This window comes from Berghia stephanieae, chromosome 6 (assembly GCF_034508935.2).
Source record: "Berghia stephanieae isolate SIO BIC M18660-M18661 chromosome 6, UCSD_Bste_1.3, whole genome shotgun sequence".
Taxonomy (NCBI): domain Eukaryota; kingdom Metazoa; phylum Mollusca; class Gastropoda; order Nudibranchia; family Aeolidiidae; genus Berghia; species Berghia stephanieae.
Window position 1 is genome coordinate 11,860,106 of NC_088365.1, and position 18,956 is coordinate 11,879,061.

An 18,956-nucleotide genomic window follows, 5' to 3' on the forward strand; every position below is an offset into this window, starting at 1 on the left:
TCTTTCTCATTATTTGCTTTGATTTCCAAAAGTTTTTCAGCATGCCGAAAGCCTGGTTTGCCTTTTGAATTCTGTGCTTGATATCGTGTTCTGCATTTCCGTCGTCTGTTATTTTGGATCCGAGGTAGGAGAACTCTGTTACCTCTTCAATTATATGTTCATCTATCCTAATTTCACTGTCATGTTTTGGATTCACCCTAATGTACACAGTCTTATCGAAATTTATTTTCAGTCCAATTTTCGAGGCGTTCTTGTGTAGTACGTTTAGTTTCTCTGAGGCGTCTCTGTGTGTACTGGAAACTAACGCGATATCATCTGCGTAGTCTATATCTTCCAGAAAAGATGTCAGTGTCCAGCGAATGCCTCTCTTCTTACCATCAATTGTATTTTTCATGAGCCAGTCTAGAGCCAGGATAAACAGAAGCGGGGAGAGTATGCAGCCTTGTTTTACACCAGTTGTTACATTAAAGCTGTCTGTTAAATTGTTACCACAGATCACTTGGCATTGGTAGTTGCTGTACATTGCTTTGATTAGGTTGACTATCTTCTTCGGTATACAATAATGGCGGAGTATTTTCCACAGGGACTCTCTGTGTAAGCTGTCAAAGGCTTTTTCAAAATCGACAAAAATGGTGTAGAGGGGGCTGTTCCATTCAATGCTTTGCTCCAGGATTTGTCTCAGGGTAAATATGTGGTCACTACATGACTTCCCTTTTCTGAACCCTGCCTGCTCTTTTCTAAGAATGTTTTCAATGTGAGGTGAGATTCTTTTCAGAAGGATTCTATTAAAAATTTTGCTCGTTACGGACAGGAGTGTGATTCCACGCCAGTTAGCACAATTTCCTAGATCTCCTTTCTTGGCTATTTATGGATGATGCCTTTCTGCCAATCCTCTGGTATTTCTTCCTTTTCCCAAATGTTGGTGAACAGTTTACTGAGAATTTTGGACATTTCTTGCGAGTTCGCTTTAAGCATTTCCGCAGTGATTTTGTCAATACCTGGGGCCTTGCCATTTTTTTGTTGTTGTATTGCCTCGTGCACCTCATGCTCAGTGATTGGACCAAGATTAACCTCTACGTCCATTTCTGCTTCTGGGATATCTGTGTAAGAAGATGGGTCTGGTCTGTTCAGAAGGTTTGCGAAATATTCTCTCCATCTTTCAATTTTCTCCTTTTCGTCTGTGATGACACTACCATCTTGGGATTTTAATGGTTTCTCTTGAACATAACTTCTGTTTCCCGAGAGCTTTTTTGTGATTTTGTATAGTGTTGTGTGTCGTGTCTTACAGCTGCATTTTCTGCTTCAGTTGCTAAATTTTCTGCAAAATCTCTTTTGTCTTTCCTTGTGGATTTTTTCACTTCTTTATCCTTCAATAAGTATTCACTGGATAGCCTTTCTTTCAGTCGGGGGGATTTAGCATTCAGGAGATTTAGTTTGATTGATTTTCTTTGGTTAATGAGCTCCCATGACCTTGCTGATATCCAATTCTCTGTATTGGATTTATTGTGTCCTAAGTGTTCAGTGGCACTTTCCTGCATGACGTGGTTGAAATCTTGGATTGTCATGTTTGTAATATCTTGTATTGCACTGAATTTGTTTCTGACTGAGATATTGAAATTGTTTTGGATATCTGGGATTTTCAATTTATCTGTGTTGAAACGTTTCTCCTTCTGTTTTGCTATTTTTGTTTTCATCAATTTAGTAGAGATTTTGGCTGTGACAAGATGGTGGTCACTTCCAATGTCTGCCAATCGTCTGACTCTGACATCGTTTAGGCTGCTCTTTCCATTTTCTGTTTATAATTATATGGTCTATCTGACTTTCTGTTTTCCCATCTGGTGATTTCCATGTCAATTTGTGGATGTTTTTGTGTGGAAGAAAGTTCCACCAATAATGAAGTTGTGTTCTTCACAAAATTCTGCCAGTCTGCTTCCATTGTTGTTCATTAACCCTATGCCCTCCTTTCCAACGGACTGATTTGTTTGTGTATTGCCAACTCTAGCATTAAGGTCTCCGATGATCATGAGCATATCATGTCTTGGAATGTTTTCAACGGCCATTCTTAGAATATCGTAAAATTCTTCTTTGTTTTCTTCATCTGAATCCTCTGTAGGTGCGTAGCATGTGAGGATTGATAGCTTGGTGTATTTTGAGTTGTGTCTTGTGTATAAAAGTCTTTCACTTATCGGTTTCCATTCCAATAGTGACTTGTTGTTTTGCTTGGCTATCAAGAGGGCAACACCTTCTCTGTGTTGGTCATCCTTTCGTCCTGACCAAATGATCAGGTCGCCATTTGAGAGTTGGCGCTTCCCAGCTCCTGTCCATCTTGCCTCTGATATGCCTAGCAAATCGATCTTGTAGTTCAACATCTCGCGCTGGGCTTGTGCCAGTTTTCCTGTTTGATATAGGGTCCTAACATTCCAGCACGAGACATTGAGCTTGCGTTTTGGTGACAATAGATCTGCAATCTGGTCGGGGGCGTCCTTTCGGCTTTGACCTCCTACCGTCATGAAGCCAGTATTCTGGTCCGCTTCTCTGCTGCCGCCGGTTGTGGATTTACGTCTGGTTTCTGTTTCTGTAACAGTTTGCTTTTTATGAGGTGGGTTGTTAACCCTACGCTCAACCCCCATTCCTGGAGGGCCGGTGGATTACTCTTCGTCTGATCTCTCTCCTTTTTTCTCTTATTAGAGGTCCGAGGTTCGAGATACGCAAGCCCTCCCACCACGACAAGGTGATAATCCGTCGGGAGAGTGTGGAGGCATATCCCAAAGGAAAAATAAAATAAATAAACTATAGTACCTTCTATATATATATAGTCTGTAGTGCATCTTTCAAGTTCTCGATATTGCTAAAAGGATTGGTACCAGCAGGTAGATTGTTCCACATTTGGGAGAAAAAGAGAAGAGGAGGATGGAGAGGGATATGAAAAGTTTGATATCACTAGACTACATAGTCATAATTAATTGCAACTTTTATCATCATCATCATCATCATCATCATCATCATCATCATCATCATCATCATCATCATCAACATCATCATCATCATCATCATCATCATCAACATCATCATCATCATCAACATCTTCTTTAGGTTAACTGAATATCCGGGTAACCTTGCAAGGGCAATAGTGATATAATATATTGAATCAAGTAGATTATATATATAAATTGAATCAAATAGATCATTTATATATATAATATATTGAATCAAGTAGATTTTATATATAATATATTGAATCAAGTAGATTTTATATATATATATAATATATTGAATCAAGTAGATTTTATATATAATATATTGAATCAAGTAGATTTTATATATATATAATATATTGAATCAAGTAGATTTTATATATATAATATATTGAATCAAGTAGATTTTATATATATAATATATTGAATCGAGTAGATTTTATATATATAATATATTGAATCAAGTAGATTTTATATATAATATATTGAATCAAGTAGATTTTATATATAATATATTGAATCAAGTAGATTTTATATATATAATATATTGAATCAAGAAGATTTTATATATATAATATATTGAATCAAGTATATTTTATATATATAATATATTGAATCAAGTAGATTTTATATATATAATATATTGAATCAAGTAGATTTTATATATATAATATATTGAATCAAGTAGATTTTATATATATAATATATTGAATCAAGTATATTTTATATATATAATATTGAATCAAGTAGATTTTATATATATAATATATTGAATCAAGTAGATTTTATATATATAATATATTGAATCAAGTAGATTTTATATATATAATATATTGAATCAAGTAGATTTTATATATATAATATATTGAATCAAGTAGATTTTATATATATATAATATATTGAATCAAGTAGATTTTATATAGATAATATATTGAATCAAGTAGATTTTATATATATATATATAATATATTGAATCAAGTAGATTTTATATATATAATATATTGAATCAAGTAGATTTTATATATATAATATATTGAATCAAGTAGATTTTATATATATATATATATAATATATTGAATCAAGTAGATTTTATATATATAATATATTGAATCAAGTAGATTTTATATATATAATATATTGAATCAAGTAGATTTTATATATATAATATATTGAATCAAGTAGATTTTATATATATATATATATAATATATTGAATCAAGTAGATTGGGTCGATTTTAATTATACATTTTTGTTATTGATCTTTTCTCATTCATGCATTACTTTTCAAATTCTAGTTCCTGTTTGTTCTTAGTTTGTTTGTTTTTCGTTTTCGTTTGTCACTTCCAGAAATTCAAAGTTACAGCATGGCCCAAGGAGGACTATGGCAAGTTTTACGATGGCGATTCCTACATCATTCTCAATGTGAGTTTTGGTTCAATTATTTGTCACTTTTTAAAATGGCAAGCAGTAGGTGGGTGGAGCTTGTGGTTAGTAAGGTCTCTTCTGTCTGCCCAATCTCTCTGAGAAGAGAGTTTGGGTGTCATTTTGAGTACAGCTATGTGGTCAAGTGGTATGACACTTGCTTTTAGATTGGAAGGTCGAGGGGTGAGTCCTGTGCTGAGTGAGCAGTGCTAAGTTGAGTCCTTGGAAAAGGCTCTTTACTCACATTCTCTCACCATACTCAGATATAAACTGATTAGCTGGTTTTGAACATGATTGTCTGTGTCTGCAAAGATTGTAATATTATAGCCTAACAGGCGTCATGTTTTGTCTTGCATGTTAAGTGTTGCTGTTGGCTTAGGACCCTGTGTAAAGCGTTTTGAGGGGATATTGGGCTAGAATAATGCTCAAATGATCAAGTATTGTTTTGTTTTTGTTTTTATTACTAAATTTTATGGTGAGAGATATTATTTTCATATAAATCACCTCTCGTGGTGACTGTATAATGGAATAGGAACCATCTGAGTGTCTCCCTTGAGGAAGATCCCATGCCATTATTTATGTGGATGGCCTTAGACGGGCACAAGAGTAGTTTGTTGCTGAACGTTACGTGTAACATTACCTACCCCTATGTCATCCTTTTTCTCAGGTACTTGTGATCCAAGAGTGTTGGAGGCGCCTGAACTCTAAATCTTTCTAGATGTCACCCACTCTCTCTTTTATGTTGAGATTAACAGATGCTGGAAAATGAATTTATGGTCACAAATATCAAACTGGAGCTAATTTCTATTTATTTTTTTTGAAAATAACTACAATTTCTTACATTGCAAAAGACTTCGTAACATTTTAATTGTAAATACACTGTTACTAAACTATTCATTCCTACGTTGTGAGAGGAAGGGTCACAAAATGACCTTTTGTGTTGTCTACCATCTTGCTGTTTTGATTAAGCATTAAAATAACACAAATATGTCGCTAGTGGAGTTTAACTTCTAAAACAAAACAATCCTACTTTCACTGGTACTGATATGATTCTGACCTGGTCGAAATAATATGTCGAGAAGAAAACATTCGGCAAACAAGATGAAAGCTTACATGTTTCAATTGGACATTGTTTCCTTGACCAACGCCAGAGCATAATTCTAAGAGACTGTCTTCCATGCAGCCAACACAGTCAGAAACCACCATCTATTGGAATGCATGCACATCTCAAAGCTAAGATTAGACCTGTCCTCAAAACACTGAGAATAGAATATTAACCAATAACGATGGAGCAACTTGTAAAATCAGCAAGTTACCATCATGTGTAGTAGTAGTAGTAGTAAGCTTCGCAGTCCTAATGACGCTTGCTGAGAATTGTGTGATTCAGTCATGGTCGATAAGTATAGCTGCTCTCTCCATGTGTTAGTAGCTCCTTAAAAAGTATTGATATCGAGCATTCTTGGACCAGAAAAGTAAAGTAAGTTTATGAATATGACCCAAAGGTGTTTCAAATGTCTTTAAACTTTTCAAAACAAAATCAAATGCCCTCTGCCATTTCATCCACAGACCTACAAAGAGGAAGGCGGCAACCAACTGTTGTATGATGTTCATTTCTGGATTGGGAAATACAGTACACAGGTGATATTATAAATAATTTATCACGTTGACTATGTCTTAGGAATTCTATATATATTCTCTCCCCCCCCCCCCCCCCCCCTCTTTTATTTTTTAATATCCTTTTTGACATTTTACTATATATATATTTATATATATATATATATATATATATATATATATATATATATATATATATATATATATATATATATATATATATATAATATATATATATGAAACAGCCATCTTCTGCAAATGCCTGCCTGACATGCATTCAAATGTGAAGTTTACAGCAGTCGAAAAAGGGCAAAACTGGGTGGGGATCCTGACCTCCCATAGTGGACAGGGAGGTACATACTGTGTCTTCTATCCCCTTATATCTGATTTCCAACATGCTTTCTGTCTTTGTCTTGGAATGAGATTACGTGCTTTTTACCTGGCCCTGGTCGGAGTCCTGGCTGGGAGGGAAACAGTCAAATGTATAGTTATAGTTTTGGGGGATGATATTTTTTTCCTTGTAAATCATCTGTCTGTTATGTATTATTATATTTGTTATTTTGAATTTATATTGTAAGCATTTGAGTGTATTCCTCTTTCTTGGATTTTGTGCTTGTGTCCGGATGAGACTTATAGGTGATCTCAAACTATGTACATTGGTGGTATGCTCTTGGAATCTGCATCTGATCCCTATTTGTTCTCAGTTCCCCTATATCTTACTTTTTCTTGGGTGATTTAATTGTAATTCTAGAACTTTTTTACTATCCCATTTTCTTCCTTTTTACTGGCGCTGATATATCCTAACTTTATGTGTTGCAAGAGCCGTAAAACCCTTAAAAACAAAAAGTAACAAAGAGGGCAAAATAAAAAATGTAGATGATTCTCACAATATATCCAGGTGTGACATGTGTACATTGCCATTTATGGCATTACATCTGTCTAAAATGTCCTTAGAGAATGCCAGGATGGGGCCAGCTTGTTGAGTATAAACTCATCTGTACCTTGTTCATACATGTATTAATAATGATAATGATAATTTTATGAAGTACAGAATGTACGATCTATGTTTGTAATAATAATAAACAAGGGATTCTGTACTTCCTGTTCCTCCCTTACCGGTCAAAAAAAATTACGTCATTGTTTTTAAATCTTCTTTGAGTTAATTGTGACCCACCGTATCAAAGCGGTATTATGTCGGGATCCACTCAGTAAGGGAAATTGAATTCATAGCCACAAATATCCAACTGGGGTTTAATGTTTGTACGTTATGGTGGAGTATAAAGACTATTTCTTGCATTGCAAAAACTTCTAAGCTCCAATGTCTAATCATTCTATCTCTAAATTCACTTTTTGGGGTCTGAATCATCGCGACATAATACCGTTTTGAGACGGAGGGTCACAAATGTCCTTGGAGAATGCCAGGATGGAAACAGCTGACCCTGACTTCCTAAGAGTCTGCTCCACAGATGCTGTGGAGTGGGTTCAGTGTTGGAGCGACAAGCTATGATGATGATGATGATATGTCGAACATGAATTAATTAAGATAGTGCCTCACCAACTGCATGTTGTCTTGTCTTATATATATTCAGTATTGGTGTTGGCTTTGGGGCCCCGTTTGCACAATTGTTCAGAGCACAATCAGTGGATCTTGCTTATGAAAGCTTTGTTTTTGTTGTTGTTTTTTGGGGGATTCTTTTTATCCGGGGTGGGGGGGGAGGGGGGTGATTTGTTTGTGGTTTTTTAATTGTTATTTTTTTCTGACCTAAAACATTTAGAAAATGTGGTGAAGTTAACAGAAAATGGAATTTTTAAAGAAAATAAAAAAACCTTGAATTCTTCTCTAGGATGAATACGGCACAGCGGCCTACAAAACCGTGGAGTTGGATACCCTTCTGGACGACGTTCCCATCCAACACAGAGAAGTCCAAGACAACGAGTCTGAACTGTTCAGGTCTTACTTCAAAACTATCGAGTAAGTATTAATTGTTATATTTATATTTTTATTCATTTAGATAATGTTGTTGTTATTGTTGTTGTGTATGTTTTTATCATTCGTTTAGTTATTGTTGTTATTTTTATTTCTTCTTCTTTTCTCCTCCTTCTCTTCTTCTTATCTTTCTTCTACTTCTTCTTCTTCTTCTTCTACTTCTTCTTCTTCTTCTTCTCTTCTCTTCTTTTCTTCTTCTTTCTTCTTCTTCTTCTCTTCTTCTTCTTCTTCTCTTCTTCTTCTTCTTCTTCTTCTCTTCTTCTTCTCTTCTTCTTTCTTCTTCTTCTTCTTCTTCTTCTTCTTCTTCTTCTTCTTCTTCTTCTTCTTCTTCTTCTTCTTCTTCTTCTTCTTCTTCTTCTTCTTCTTCTTCTTTCTTCTTCTTCTTCTTCTTCTTCTTCTTCTTCTTCTTCTTCTTCTTCTCTTCTTCTTCTTCTTCTTCTTCTTCTTCTTCTTCTTCTTCTTCTTCTTCTTCTTCTTCTTCTTCTTCTTCTTCTTCTTCTTCTTCTTCTTCTTCTTCTTCTTCTTCTTCTTCTTCTTCTTCTTCTTCTTCTTCTTCTTCTCTTCTTCTTCTTCTTCTCATTATTATTGTTATTATTGTTATTATTGTTATTTATTATTATTATTATTATTATTATTATTATTATTATTATTATTATTATTATTATTATTATTATTATATTATTATTATTATTATTATTATTATTATTATTATTATTATATTATTATGTACAATTAGAAATAATACTAGAAAAGAAAATATCAAAATGTCATCTACATAAATATAATGTCAGGTACAATTCAGTATTACTTTTTTGTCTTTAGACTTCTGAGTGGTGGAGCTGACTCCGGTTTCCGGCATGTAAAGGCAGAGGAATACCAACCTAGGCTGTTACATTTCCATGGGGACAAATTTGGTGTCAAAGTCAACCAGGTCTCAAATACTTAAATAGACTGTCTCTCTCTCTCTCTCTCTCTCTCTCTCTCTCTCTCTCTCTGTCTCTCTCTCTCTCTCTCTCTCTCTCTCTCTCTCTCTCTCTGTCTCTCTCTCTCTCTGTGTGTCTCTCTCTCTCTCTGTGTGTCTCTCTCTCAATGTGTGTCTCTCTCTGTGTCTCTCTCTCTCTCTCTCTCGCTCTGTGTCTCTCTCTCTCTCTCTGTGTCTCTCTCTCTGTGTGTCTCTCTCTCAATGTGTCTCTCTCTCTGTGTCTCTCTCTGTCTCTCTGTCTCTCTCTCTCTCTGTGTGTGTCGCTCTCTCTCTGTGTCTCTCTCTCTCCTTCTTTTCCCCCCTCTCTCTCTCTCTCTCTCTCTCTCTCTCTCTCTCTCTCTGTGCGTCTCTCTCTCTCTCTTTGTCTATGTCTCTCTCTCTCCCTCCCTCTCTCTCTCTCCCTCCCTCTCTCTCTCTCTCTCTCTCTCTCTCTCTCTCTCTCCCTCTCTCTCCCTCTCTCTCTCTCTCTGTCTCTCTCTCTCTCTCTGTCTCTCTCTCTGTGTGTCTCTCTGTCTCTCTCTCTCTCTCCTTCTTTCCCTTCCTCTCTCTCTCTCTCTCTCCTTCTTTCTCTTCCTCTCTCTCTCTCTCTCTCTCTCTCTCTCTCTCTCTCTCTCTCTCTCTCTGCTTTGCCTCTCTGTATATCTCTATATTTTGTTTTATATCTCAACTTCATTGACCACATAAATATATAAATAAGTAAATTAAAGTTTTTTACTGTTTTGGCCATTATCAAAATCATCATCATCCTCAATATCATCATCATCATCATCATCATCTTCATAATTTTTACTACCATCACCATAACCAACAATACAAATTTCCCAGGTACCCAGATGTAAAGAATTGCTGGACAAGAGCGACGTTTATATCCTTGACCTTGGTACCAAGGTCGTGCAATGGAATGGTTCAGGCTCCAATAAGGATGAAAAGTTCAAGGTCAGTGGAAAAGTACTAATTTTTATTTTCCTCCAGGGGAAATTTTTTTTTCAGATTTAGTCTCACAAAAAGATTGAGACAGTCCTGGCATGGCTAAGTGGTGGGCCGGGCCATTGATTGATTGTACTTTTTCTACTGAAATAAGTCGACCCAAAGTGTCGCACAATTCAGAAAATACTAACGAAAGAGTGAAAATGGAGAGGCTTCGTATGGGAACAAAACAGAAAATGGACGTTTCGAGTACAAACCCTTCGTCAGCACAACAGTACACAAATAAACGTGGAAAACAAATAAAGTATAATGAAAAATAACTTGTATCGATACCTGTATCGATACCGTTTTCTGCACAATTCAGAGAAACGTACAACAAATAAGACAATCCCAAGGTATCCATTTTGGAATGAAAGTCGTCCTTTAGAGCCGTCAGGCCCATGGAGCTGGAGTTTATCTTGGTTTTTATAGAGTGAAAGTACAATAGCAATCTTTTCTGCCGTCCAGTATTAGGCTTTATAACAACAAGCAATAATCATTTTATATAATTATTTCTCATTTTTACTTTTTAAAAATATAAATATTAATTTGTTGGTTTATTTGTTTTGCAATCTTTTCAATTTTCAATTTGTAGTGACAGTTTTAGCTATTTTGCAGTGTTGAAGTTGTTCATATTATAGAGCGCGGCTCTGGTTGTGGAGCTGCTCCTTTTTTATATATATACATCCTATTTCCATTGTATTTTTATCTTATGTGTAAATTATAACACGTCTGTACAAAAAATTTCCTTTTTGGGATGCAATAAAGTATTATTATTATTATTATTATTATTAATTGCTTGCTGTCCTTTGGATAGGACGCTAGTCTATGGCAAAGCACTTTCCACCAGCTCTGACAGAACCATCTACCCAAACACTGCTAGATGAACGGGGTGGGGGGTTAGGGAAGGGGGGTCAGAAAAAATCTCAGCTGCACCTGGGATCGAACTCGGTTCCTTTGCATGTGAAGCAAGTGTTCTATCAAGTGAGCCATCAGGATTAGGCAGTAATAAATTAAATTGATGTTTAATCTTTAAAAAAAAAAAAAAATTGTTTGTTTTTGTTTCAGGCATCAAATTATTTGAGCAAGATGACCAGTGAAAGGCCTGGCAAAGTGGAAAAGGAAGTTGTTGACGACGGACAAGATGATGTAAGTTCAGACTTTGTGGTTCATCATGCTAATCTGGTATTATGTCAGGAAACACGCGTGTGTGGTGACGTGCAGATGTGTCTGAAAACTGGGATTAAAATTATTCATGTTGTTCTACAACACACTGCGTATTTCATTCTTTAGATGAATGAAGTTTCTATCTTATTTAGTAGGAACTGCGGAAAATATTAGGGGGGGGGGGGGGGGGGGTGGTATTTTAAAGGGAACCATTACATTCAGACTTGAAGAAACATTTTGTGGTTTGTCTTATGTTGAATTTTATTTTTATATTTAATTTGTATTGTTGCAACTTACTTCAACATTGATGTTGAAGATAGATGCAACATTTGTTTGGTGTGGGATGGTGTTAGGTAATGGCTTTGTATTCCAATAAAAAGGATCTTCAATTCTTTTGCTTCTTCTTTCTTTCAGTGTTTTCCAGTTGATCTCTGCCATTATGTTTGTTCACTTTTTATGTTGTTGTAGTTGTTATGGACAAATCTTCAGGCCCGCGTTAAGACTTTCTCATGCTGGTTTCTAGCTTTATTCAAATGGGGAACCCACACGTTGCAGCTGCATTCTAAGCTGAGTCATATGGACATGCTATCAGGAATAAGATGATTCCTGATGACTGGGTGGAGTTCCTGGCCTCCCATAGTGGGCAGGGAGGTACTTACTGTGTCTTCTTTCCCCTTATATCCGTTTTCCAATTTGCTTTCTTTCTTTGTCTTGGAATGAGATTTGCCCTGGACCCGGCCGTAGAGCTTGGCTGGGAGGGAAACAGTCAAATATATGGTTATTGTTTTGGGAGATGATATTTTTTTCCTTGTAAATCATCTCTCTGTTGTGTATTGTTATATTTGTTATTTTGAATGTATAATGTAAGCATTTGAGTGTATTCCTCTTAGTGGGATCTTGCACTGGTGTCTGGGTGAGACATTTAGGTTATCTCAAACTAAGTACATTGATAGTGTGCTCTTGGAATCTACATCTGTTCCCTGTTTGAACCATTCCCTTCCGTCTTACTTTTTCCTCAAGTAATTGTAAATCTAAAATCTTTTCACTATCCAATTTTCTTCCATTTAACTGGTGTTGATATGACCTAAATGTTTTGCAAGCGCCGTAAAACCCTTAAAAACATAAAAAAACAAAACAAATTCCTGGTGAAAACTCTCAAATGTGCACTTTTCCATGAGATTTCAATCTTATTTCCTCTGCTCTGTACCACAGGCTGAATTCTTATCTCATATGACTGAAGGAAATGAAGAGCAAACCGACTACACAGCGGCAGACCCCACCAAAGAACTCTACAGGTTAGTATAGTATTATTAACCTTTGACACTGGAGTTGTATCATTTGTTTCTACAGCCATCCTCCAGTATTCAGCTAGCTGGTCATTTTATCAATGAGAGAAACAGTGATTGCTCCAGGTTTGATTTAGCTATCATTTAGATAGAAATATAAGAGAGAGAGAGAGAGAGAGAGAGAGAGAGAGAGAGAGAGAGAGAGAGAGAGAGAGAGAGAGGGGGGGGGGGGGAGGAGGAGAGAGAGAGAGAGAGAGAGAGAGAGAGAGAGAGAGAGAGAGAGAGAGAGAGAGAGAGGAGGGGGGGAGAGGAGGAGAGAGAGAGAGAGAGAGAGAGAGAGAGAGAGAGGGAGGGAGAGAGAGAGAGAGAGAGAGGCATTTATATAATGTCCAATACATTTCAATCCCTGTTCTAGACTGTCAAATGCTTCCGGACGAATGCAATTTACTAAGGAAAAGTCAGGAAACATTGGTATAAGTGACTTTGACTCCACTGTAAGTACTCATTTATTTTTTTAAAATATTTTAATTAGTTCTGATGGATTCATCGAAGGCTCGTTTTTAAAGAAACTTTAGCTCCAGAGGTTAGAGAGAAAAGAAAAAAAGAAATTAATTAAAACAAGAAAATATCATGGGTGTCATCATTACCAGCCCTAGCATCCCCATCAACATCATTATCATTGTCACATCGTCATCTTGATCACTGTAGAGGCTGACTTTTAAGAATGTCATAAAGAGAATGTATGTTGAACCAAGTCTCTTACGATGTTAGTGTTTCCCAGTTGTCCAATGGCTGGCCCAACACCTCAAACTGTCAATATTTCAATGAATTAAGTCATAATGATCAAAGATTTTTAACATTTTAATTTTTAAAAGTTTAGCTCATTCGTAATTCACTCTTCGTGCATTGCTAAGCATTAACCAATTGGAATATTCCCTGTATTTAGCCTTTATGTACAGACTCTACTACTTCCTGAAGCAGACGAACAAACATCCCTTACCCCTTTGGGTGTGATATGATATATTACTATAATCTCATAGTACGAGTTCCGGGTTATTTAATCAATATATACAGTGCATACAACTTTGAAAATTAGGTTAATGAACATGTCGATTGTTCCATTTTTGACTCGATAATTTTTATAATGCTGTATTCTGTTTATGTTGTTCTGTCGCTGTCACCGACCGACGACCATGAACCAAGTCTCATGTGAACTTTACAATTATAAGACGGATAAGAAGTAATAATTTCGAATAACCAGCTCATTTTTTTTTTTCATGAATCAATTAGACAAGTGGATTGTATATTGAGTTATTTATTTCTTGAATTCCTTTGTTCTTCTTCAAGTGTGTACAGCATGTTATCTAAAACTTGCCTTGCTTCCACTGTGTTTATATAGTGGACTCCGGATAAGACGATGCCAGGGGAACCGAGAAAAAAAATCGACTTATCGAAAATCAACTTAACCGGAGTGTAACCAAATGAGCAAAAACGCATGCGAATAAGGCAAACCAATCAAGAATAAGTATGTCCCTTCATATCGCGCGATCTCTGTAGTGGTAATCAGAGGCTCCTACCCCAATAGCCCATAGAGGAATCAGAATACAATTAAATCGGAATTTGAGATAAAAAAAAGCGGAATCAACTTACTGTTATTGACTATGACATGCTTTGCAACAGAAAATGTAATAGACAATCCAAAAGTACTCAAATGATTAAAAATAAAAAATGTGTAAAAATGTACAGATTGGTAAAGACTAAGAATGGGGTCAAATAATAATAGAGAACACACAGGTCCTGGCCGTCTCAGAGCAAAGCATTGAATGGATGGATTTAACCTTGTCAGGACCCCCCCCCCCCCCACACACACACACACACACACGCCTAAAAAACAACGCGGTGCGGTACACACACAACACACACCACACACACACACACACACACACACAGGGCTAAAATTAAATAGGAAAGAAGCTGACCGTATCAATAATATTATTACGGAATGAAGCCAACATATAATATTACCAAGGTCATTGACCTCACAAATTGGAGTCACCATAATAATAATAATACTTCGGTCAACCCCCTCCCAGACAGCACACACTTTGAAGGGACTAATCAGACACACAAAATGTGTTGATTGACCATAGGAGATGCTGACGAAATAAGCCATAGCTCACTTTTTTTTCACTACAGACTTTTTTTTTTTTAAATGTTCCTCGATTGGAAAGTGAAAAGCGGAATTTTTGCCTTGAATGTGGAATGTATACCAATTAAGTGAAATTATTCCGCGAAAAGCGGAAAGGTAGGAGCCTCTAGTCAAGGTCATGCTTCTTGTAAATCGTCGAGACAGAAATTCTTTCTACACAATGTTGCAAATGATAAATGGCCCACCCCCTTTTAAAAAAAAATATTCTCTCTATCTATCTATCTCTATCTCTCTTGGCAACAGCCTATATAAATAAAAGACATTTTACGGGCTTATCTCGTCGGCATAGTGATCTGGCTGTCAAAAATTATATCAAGTTATCAATATCATGGGTTTTTTTTTTTAATTACACTTGAAAAAAAAAAGTACTACACTTAATCACAAATGTGGATAAGAGATTGAACCCCCCCCCCCCCCCCCCCCCCCCCCCCCCCCACACACACACACACAACATCAAATGAATGAAGTAACATTTCTGCTTGAAATTGGTCGAAAAAATTCTAGAAAATTCTAACCTTTACTTACGTAGATGTCTTTATGGACTGTAGAGCTGAGTGGGTTAGACCACCTTACAATTTTTTCTCATTTTGCCACACTGGTTCGAATCCTCTCCCTCATTTTTTTCTAATTTTTTCTTCTTTTATGCATTGATTATTTTGTTTCTAAGCAAGAATTTTGATATATTATTATTTTATTCTCTGATCATTTGCTTTCTGAATGAGCGAGATTTATTTTATTTATTTATTTAATCAGTTTGTACTTTTTTGTTGCCTCTGATTTAGATATTCTGTTTCTGAGTAAGGTATTCAGGTGAAAAAAAGGGTGGGACATTTATCGTTTGCAACCTTCTGAAGAAAGAAGGCCAAAAATAAAGTAAAATAAATAATGAAAACAAGTGGCACAGACAGGAATCGAATCCGCAGCGCCAATTTCAAGCCTTCTGAGACGGACATTTTACCCAGGACGACGCATATCATGTATACATAGTAAGCTACTATCCCTCGACTGATTTGTTGTTTAGGTATTTTGAAAAAAAAACTTTTATTGATATTCATTAACTTTACTTATATCTTTTCATTATTCTTGAACGTGAATAAATGTTTTAAAAAAGAGCGAATTTTTGAAAAAGCGTGTGTCTAATCACTGTTGATTATGGGGTCAAGTTTTCTGTAAAATGTTTTTTTTAAATGAATGAACCAGTTTATCATCCGTACTTTGTTCCTTTCAGTTTATATTTTATAATTTACTAGTAGTAGTCTTTAGAGCCCTGAGGCCCATTGAGTCTATCCTGGTTTCTGTAGTGTGAAACGGGTTATAGCAATACTCTTCAACAGTCGTAACGTCACTTCCTTCCTAATGACGCACAGTAACTTAGTAACACTGGCTCTAAACTATCGGAACAATGGCGGATGCCCCTATGAAATATTTCTCCGGCGAGCATAAAAGCGTATCCAGAGGAAAAAAAAAACCAGATAAATTTGATCATGTTTTGACTTTTACACATTCTGATCACAAGGCATATGAAAAGTTCTAGCCAGCATGAAGAATAAAAAGTAATGATTTTCTTTGTTGAGGACCAAGATGGCCGCCGTTGCCGGGCGGCGTGACATCAGACTACTGAATCCTATTGTTCGCTACCCTAGTACTTCACTCAGGATCAAACTCAGTCCCTTTTCATGTGAAGTGAGTGCTCTACCAACTGTGCTATCGGGACCCCCTACTAATGTACTAAGCAATGTTTTGTTTGTTGATACTTTCCAGGACGTTTTCATCTTTGACACCAAGGAACAGCTATTTGTCTGGATTGGGACGAAGACCACATCAGATGAAAGGAAGAATGCCTTGGCCTATGCTCATGTAAGTCTTGACTTGTTTTTTGTTCTTTTTTAAAAATCTTGTACCTACTTTCTTGTTTGTTTTTATTTTAGTTCGGGTTTTTTAAAAAAATAATTATTTGCTTGTTTTAATTATATCTATACTTTAGCTTATATATTGTCCACAAATGAAATTTAATTTTATTGTTTGAGAGAACTGTCATGGATGTTGTGGAAACAAGTTAAAGCCAGCTCTTTATAATAATAAAGCACCTTTTTCTCGGGAATTATTTTTTAAAAATTCAGCTCTAATTTATGTTAAATTATGGATCCCAAAGTTCAACTGGGAGGAGAGCACGAGCACTCAACACACAAGCGGAAATATCTGCGTAGAGTTGGTACATCCAGCAGTGATTAGGTAGCTGGGTTGACATTGTTGACAGAAAGTACTTTGCAGCCCCTATCAAAAGGGTAGCAAGCAAAATATCGAGTAAAAATTGTTTTAATTTATTTTCCTTTCTTTTTTTTTTCTTTCTTCCCATCTTAAGAATTATCTGATGAAGACGGATCATCCTTTGATTCACGTGAGCTGCTTCCCTGAGGCCAAACCCACCATGGACTTTAGGTTGGCTGTTGCGGCATAAAATATATTCACTATCAATTATAATTATTGTACTGTTTTATAATAAAGGATTTCGTGTCTGATTTGGACCATACGGTGTGTCAATGTTCTCGGGTCTTCATATAGCCGAGGCATTGAGTAGGAGAGCTAAAGTTATCCAGTGAAAAAGCATTGCTAACAAAAGACATGAAAAATCGAGGATGAAAGTGTGTCAGGGATTGAGGGGGGATTGAAATTTAGGACTCAAATTATTTAATGTTTTAAAGTGTGTTGCTCATTTTTTGGTACTTTAAAATGCACCGTGTTCATTTAACTCACTCAATCCTAGAGATTTTTGCTACTTTTCAAAATAGTAAAAATTGTATTAAAAATGAGCATGTACATAGATAGTTATATTCAACTATCATTAACATGCAAAAACTAAAAACATTAGCTTTGATACTACGCCCATAATTTGTCTCAGAAAATGTAATAAATAGGCATGGGGTAAAAGTAACCTGGGTAAACTACGGATATAGTCGGTGTTAGGGTTGAGTGAGTTAAGTATTCGAGAAAACCTTTCATCGGTTGAATTTGACATCAAGTGAATTATAAGTTTTTACATTTGCTTAATGCTGTTGATTGATTTAGTTCTGTAAAAATGTTTTGTGTTGACTTTTTAAAAAAAATATTTATCATAAAATTCTATGAAAAGCTGCCTTTATGTCTCAAATCCTAACATCACAAAGTTGAGTCATAAAGTATCATGAAAATCAAATAATGTGACGAGTAGATAAATGTATATCACAAGATGTGTAAACCACTTTACAGTTACAGTGAAATGATGCATGCATCATGCACATGAGAGCTCAGTCATTGAAGAAGAAATTTTGGTAATTTGAATCTATTGAGAAGCAATTTTTTATGATATCAAAATAAAATTACGTTGTCCAAGGATGGAATTGCCAATTTACCTCTGGTTTGTCATAAATTGAAATATTTTTGAAATAAAAATGAAAAGACAAAAAATGCATCAAAATTTTTTTGACCAAGTAGTTTTGATTTTGTTTTTATTACTAATAAATAAATGTATAAGATACGATAACATTGTTTTAAATATTGCTTACTTCCTTTTTTTACATTTTTAATTTCTTAACTTCAGGAATTGTATGTTATAATAATTTTGTTGCTTCCTTTGAAAAAAAAATTGTTGATGTTTTTTATGTAATATGCATGACCTTTTTTATCATCAAATAAAAAAAAAATGTTATTACCATATATCTATGATTCATTTTTGTTTTTATTTATTATTTCTTGTTTTGTTTTGTTTTTAAGGGTTTTACGGCGCTGGCAACACATTTAGGTCATATAAGCGCCAGTATTTTTCAGAGAGCAGTAACCGTATCCTTGGGCAGACCGTCACATAAAACCTGTGTAACACCAGTTGAAACATTCTCTGCCAGCACCTTCCCTTTCACTTCTGTCCTGCCTACCACATTCTCGAAATATGAGAATGCCTGCTCCATCATCCCTGTATCTCTACTACTGCCTGGCACCACATCGACTGACCGCGAAAGGTCAGCATTACATACATCTTTACTGCCTGACCGCGAAAGGTCAGCATTACATACATCTTTACTGCCTGAACGCGAAAGATCAGACTCAATGTCATCATTACATATTGGCCGCGAAAGGCCAATATTGACATTGGCATCTTCCTCCTCCATTTCATTAAAACGGTCAAAGGCCTCCTTCATTTGGCTCACCACTGGCACCAATCCCATCAACACACTGAGTTGTTGTTTTATTTCATTAAAGTCCAGTTCAACGTTACTACTACCAGCACCGTAACTGCTCCCCTCAGTTTTCTTTCCTTTACCTTTCCCCTTCACACCTCTTACACTTCCTTTCCCAACACATTCCTTCTCGCTCGC

At 35.8% G+C, this 18,956-nt stretch overlaps 1 protein-coding gene across 3 annotated transcripts in view; it reads left to right on the top strand.

Moving 5' to 3' along the window:
- Positions 1-18,300, top strand: part of LOC144974481 (gelsolin-like protein 1) — an 85,230-nt gene extending 66,930 nt beyond the window's left edge. For all 3 annotated transcript variants that reach the window (XM_078917382.1, XM_078917380.1, XM_078917381.1), the window contains exons 4-13: positions 4,322-4,396; positions 5,963-6,034; positions 7,855-7,982; positions 8,820-8,928; positions 9,805-9,915; positions 11,014-11,094; positions 12,325-12,407; positions 12,814-12,892; positions 16,369-16,464; positions 16,970-18,300. In XM_078917382.1, the coding sequence (XP_078773508.1) occupies positions 4,322-4,396; positions 5,963-6,034; positions 7,855-7,982; positions 8,820-8,928; positions 9,805-9,915; positions 11,014-11,094; positions 12,325-12,407; positions 12,814-12,892; positions 16,369-16,464; positions 16,970-17,065 (930 nt within the window). In that variant the 3' untranslated portion in view covers positions 17,066-18,300. The remainder of the gene's footprint in view (positions 1-4,321; positions 4,397-5,962; positions 6,035-7,854; positions 7,983-8,819; positions 8,929-9,804; positions 9,916-11,013; positions 11,095-12,324; positions 12,408-12,813; positions 12,893-16,368; positions 16,465-16,969) is intronic.
- Positions 18,301-18,956: the final 656 nt, after the last annotated feature.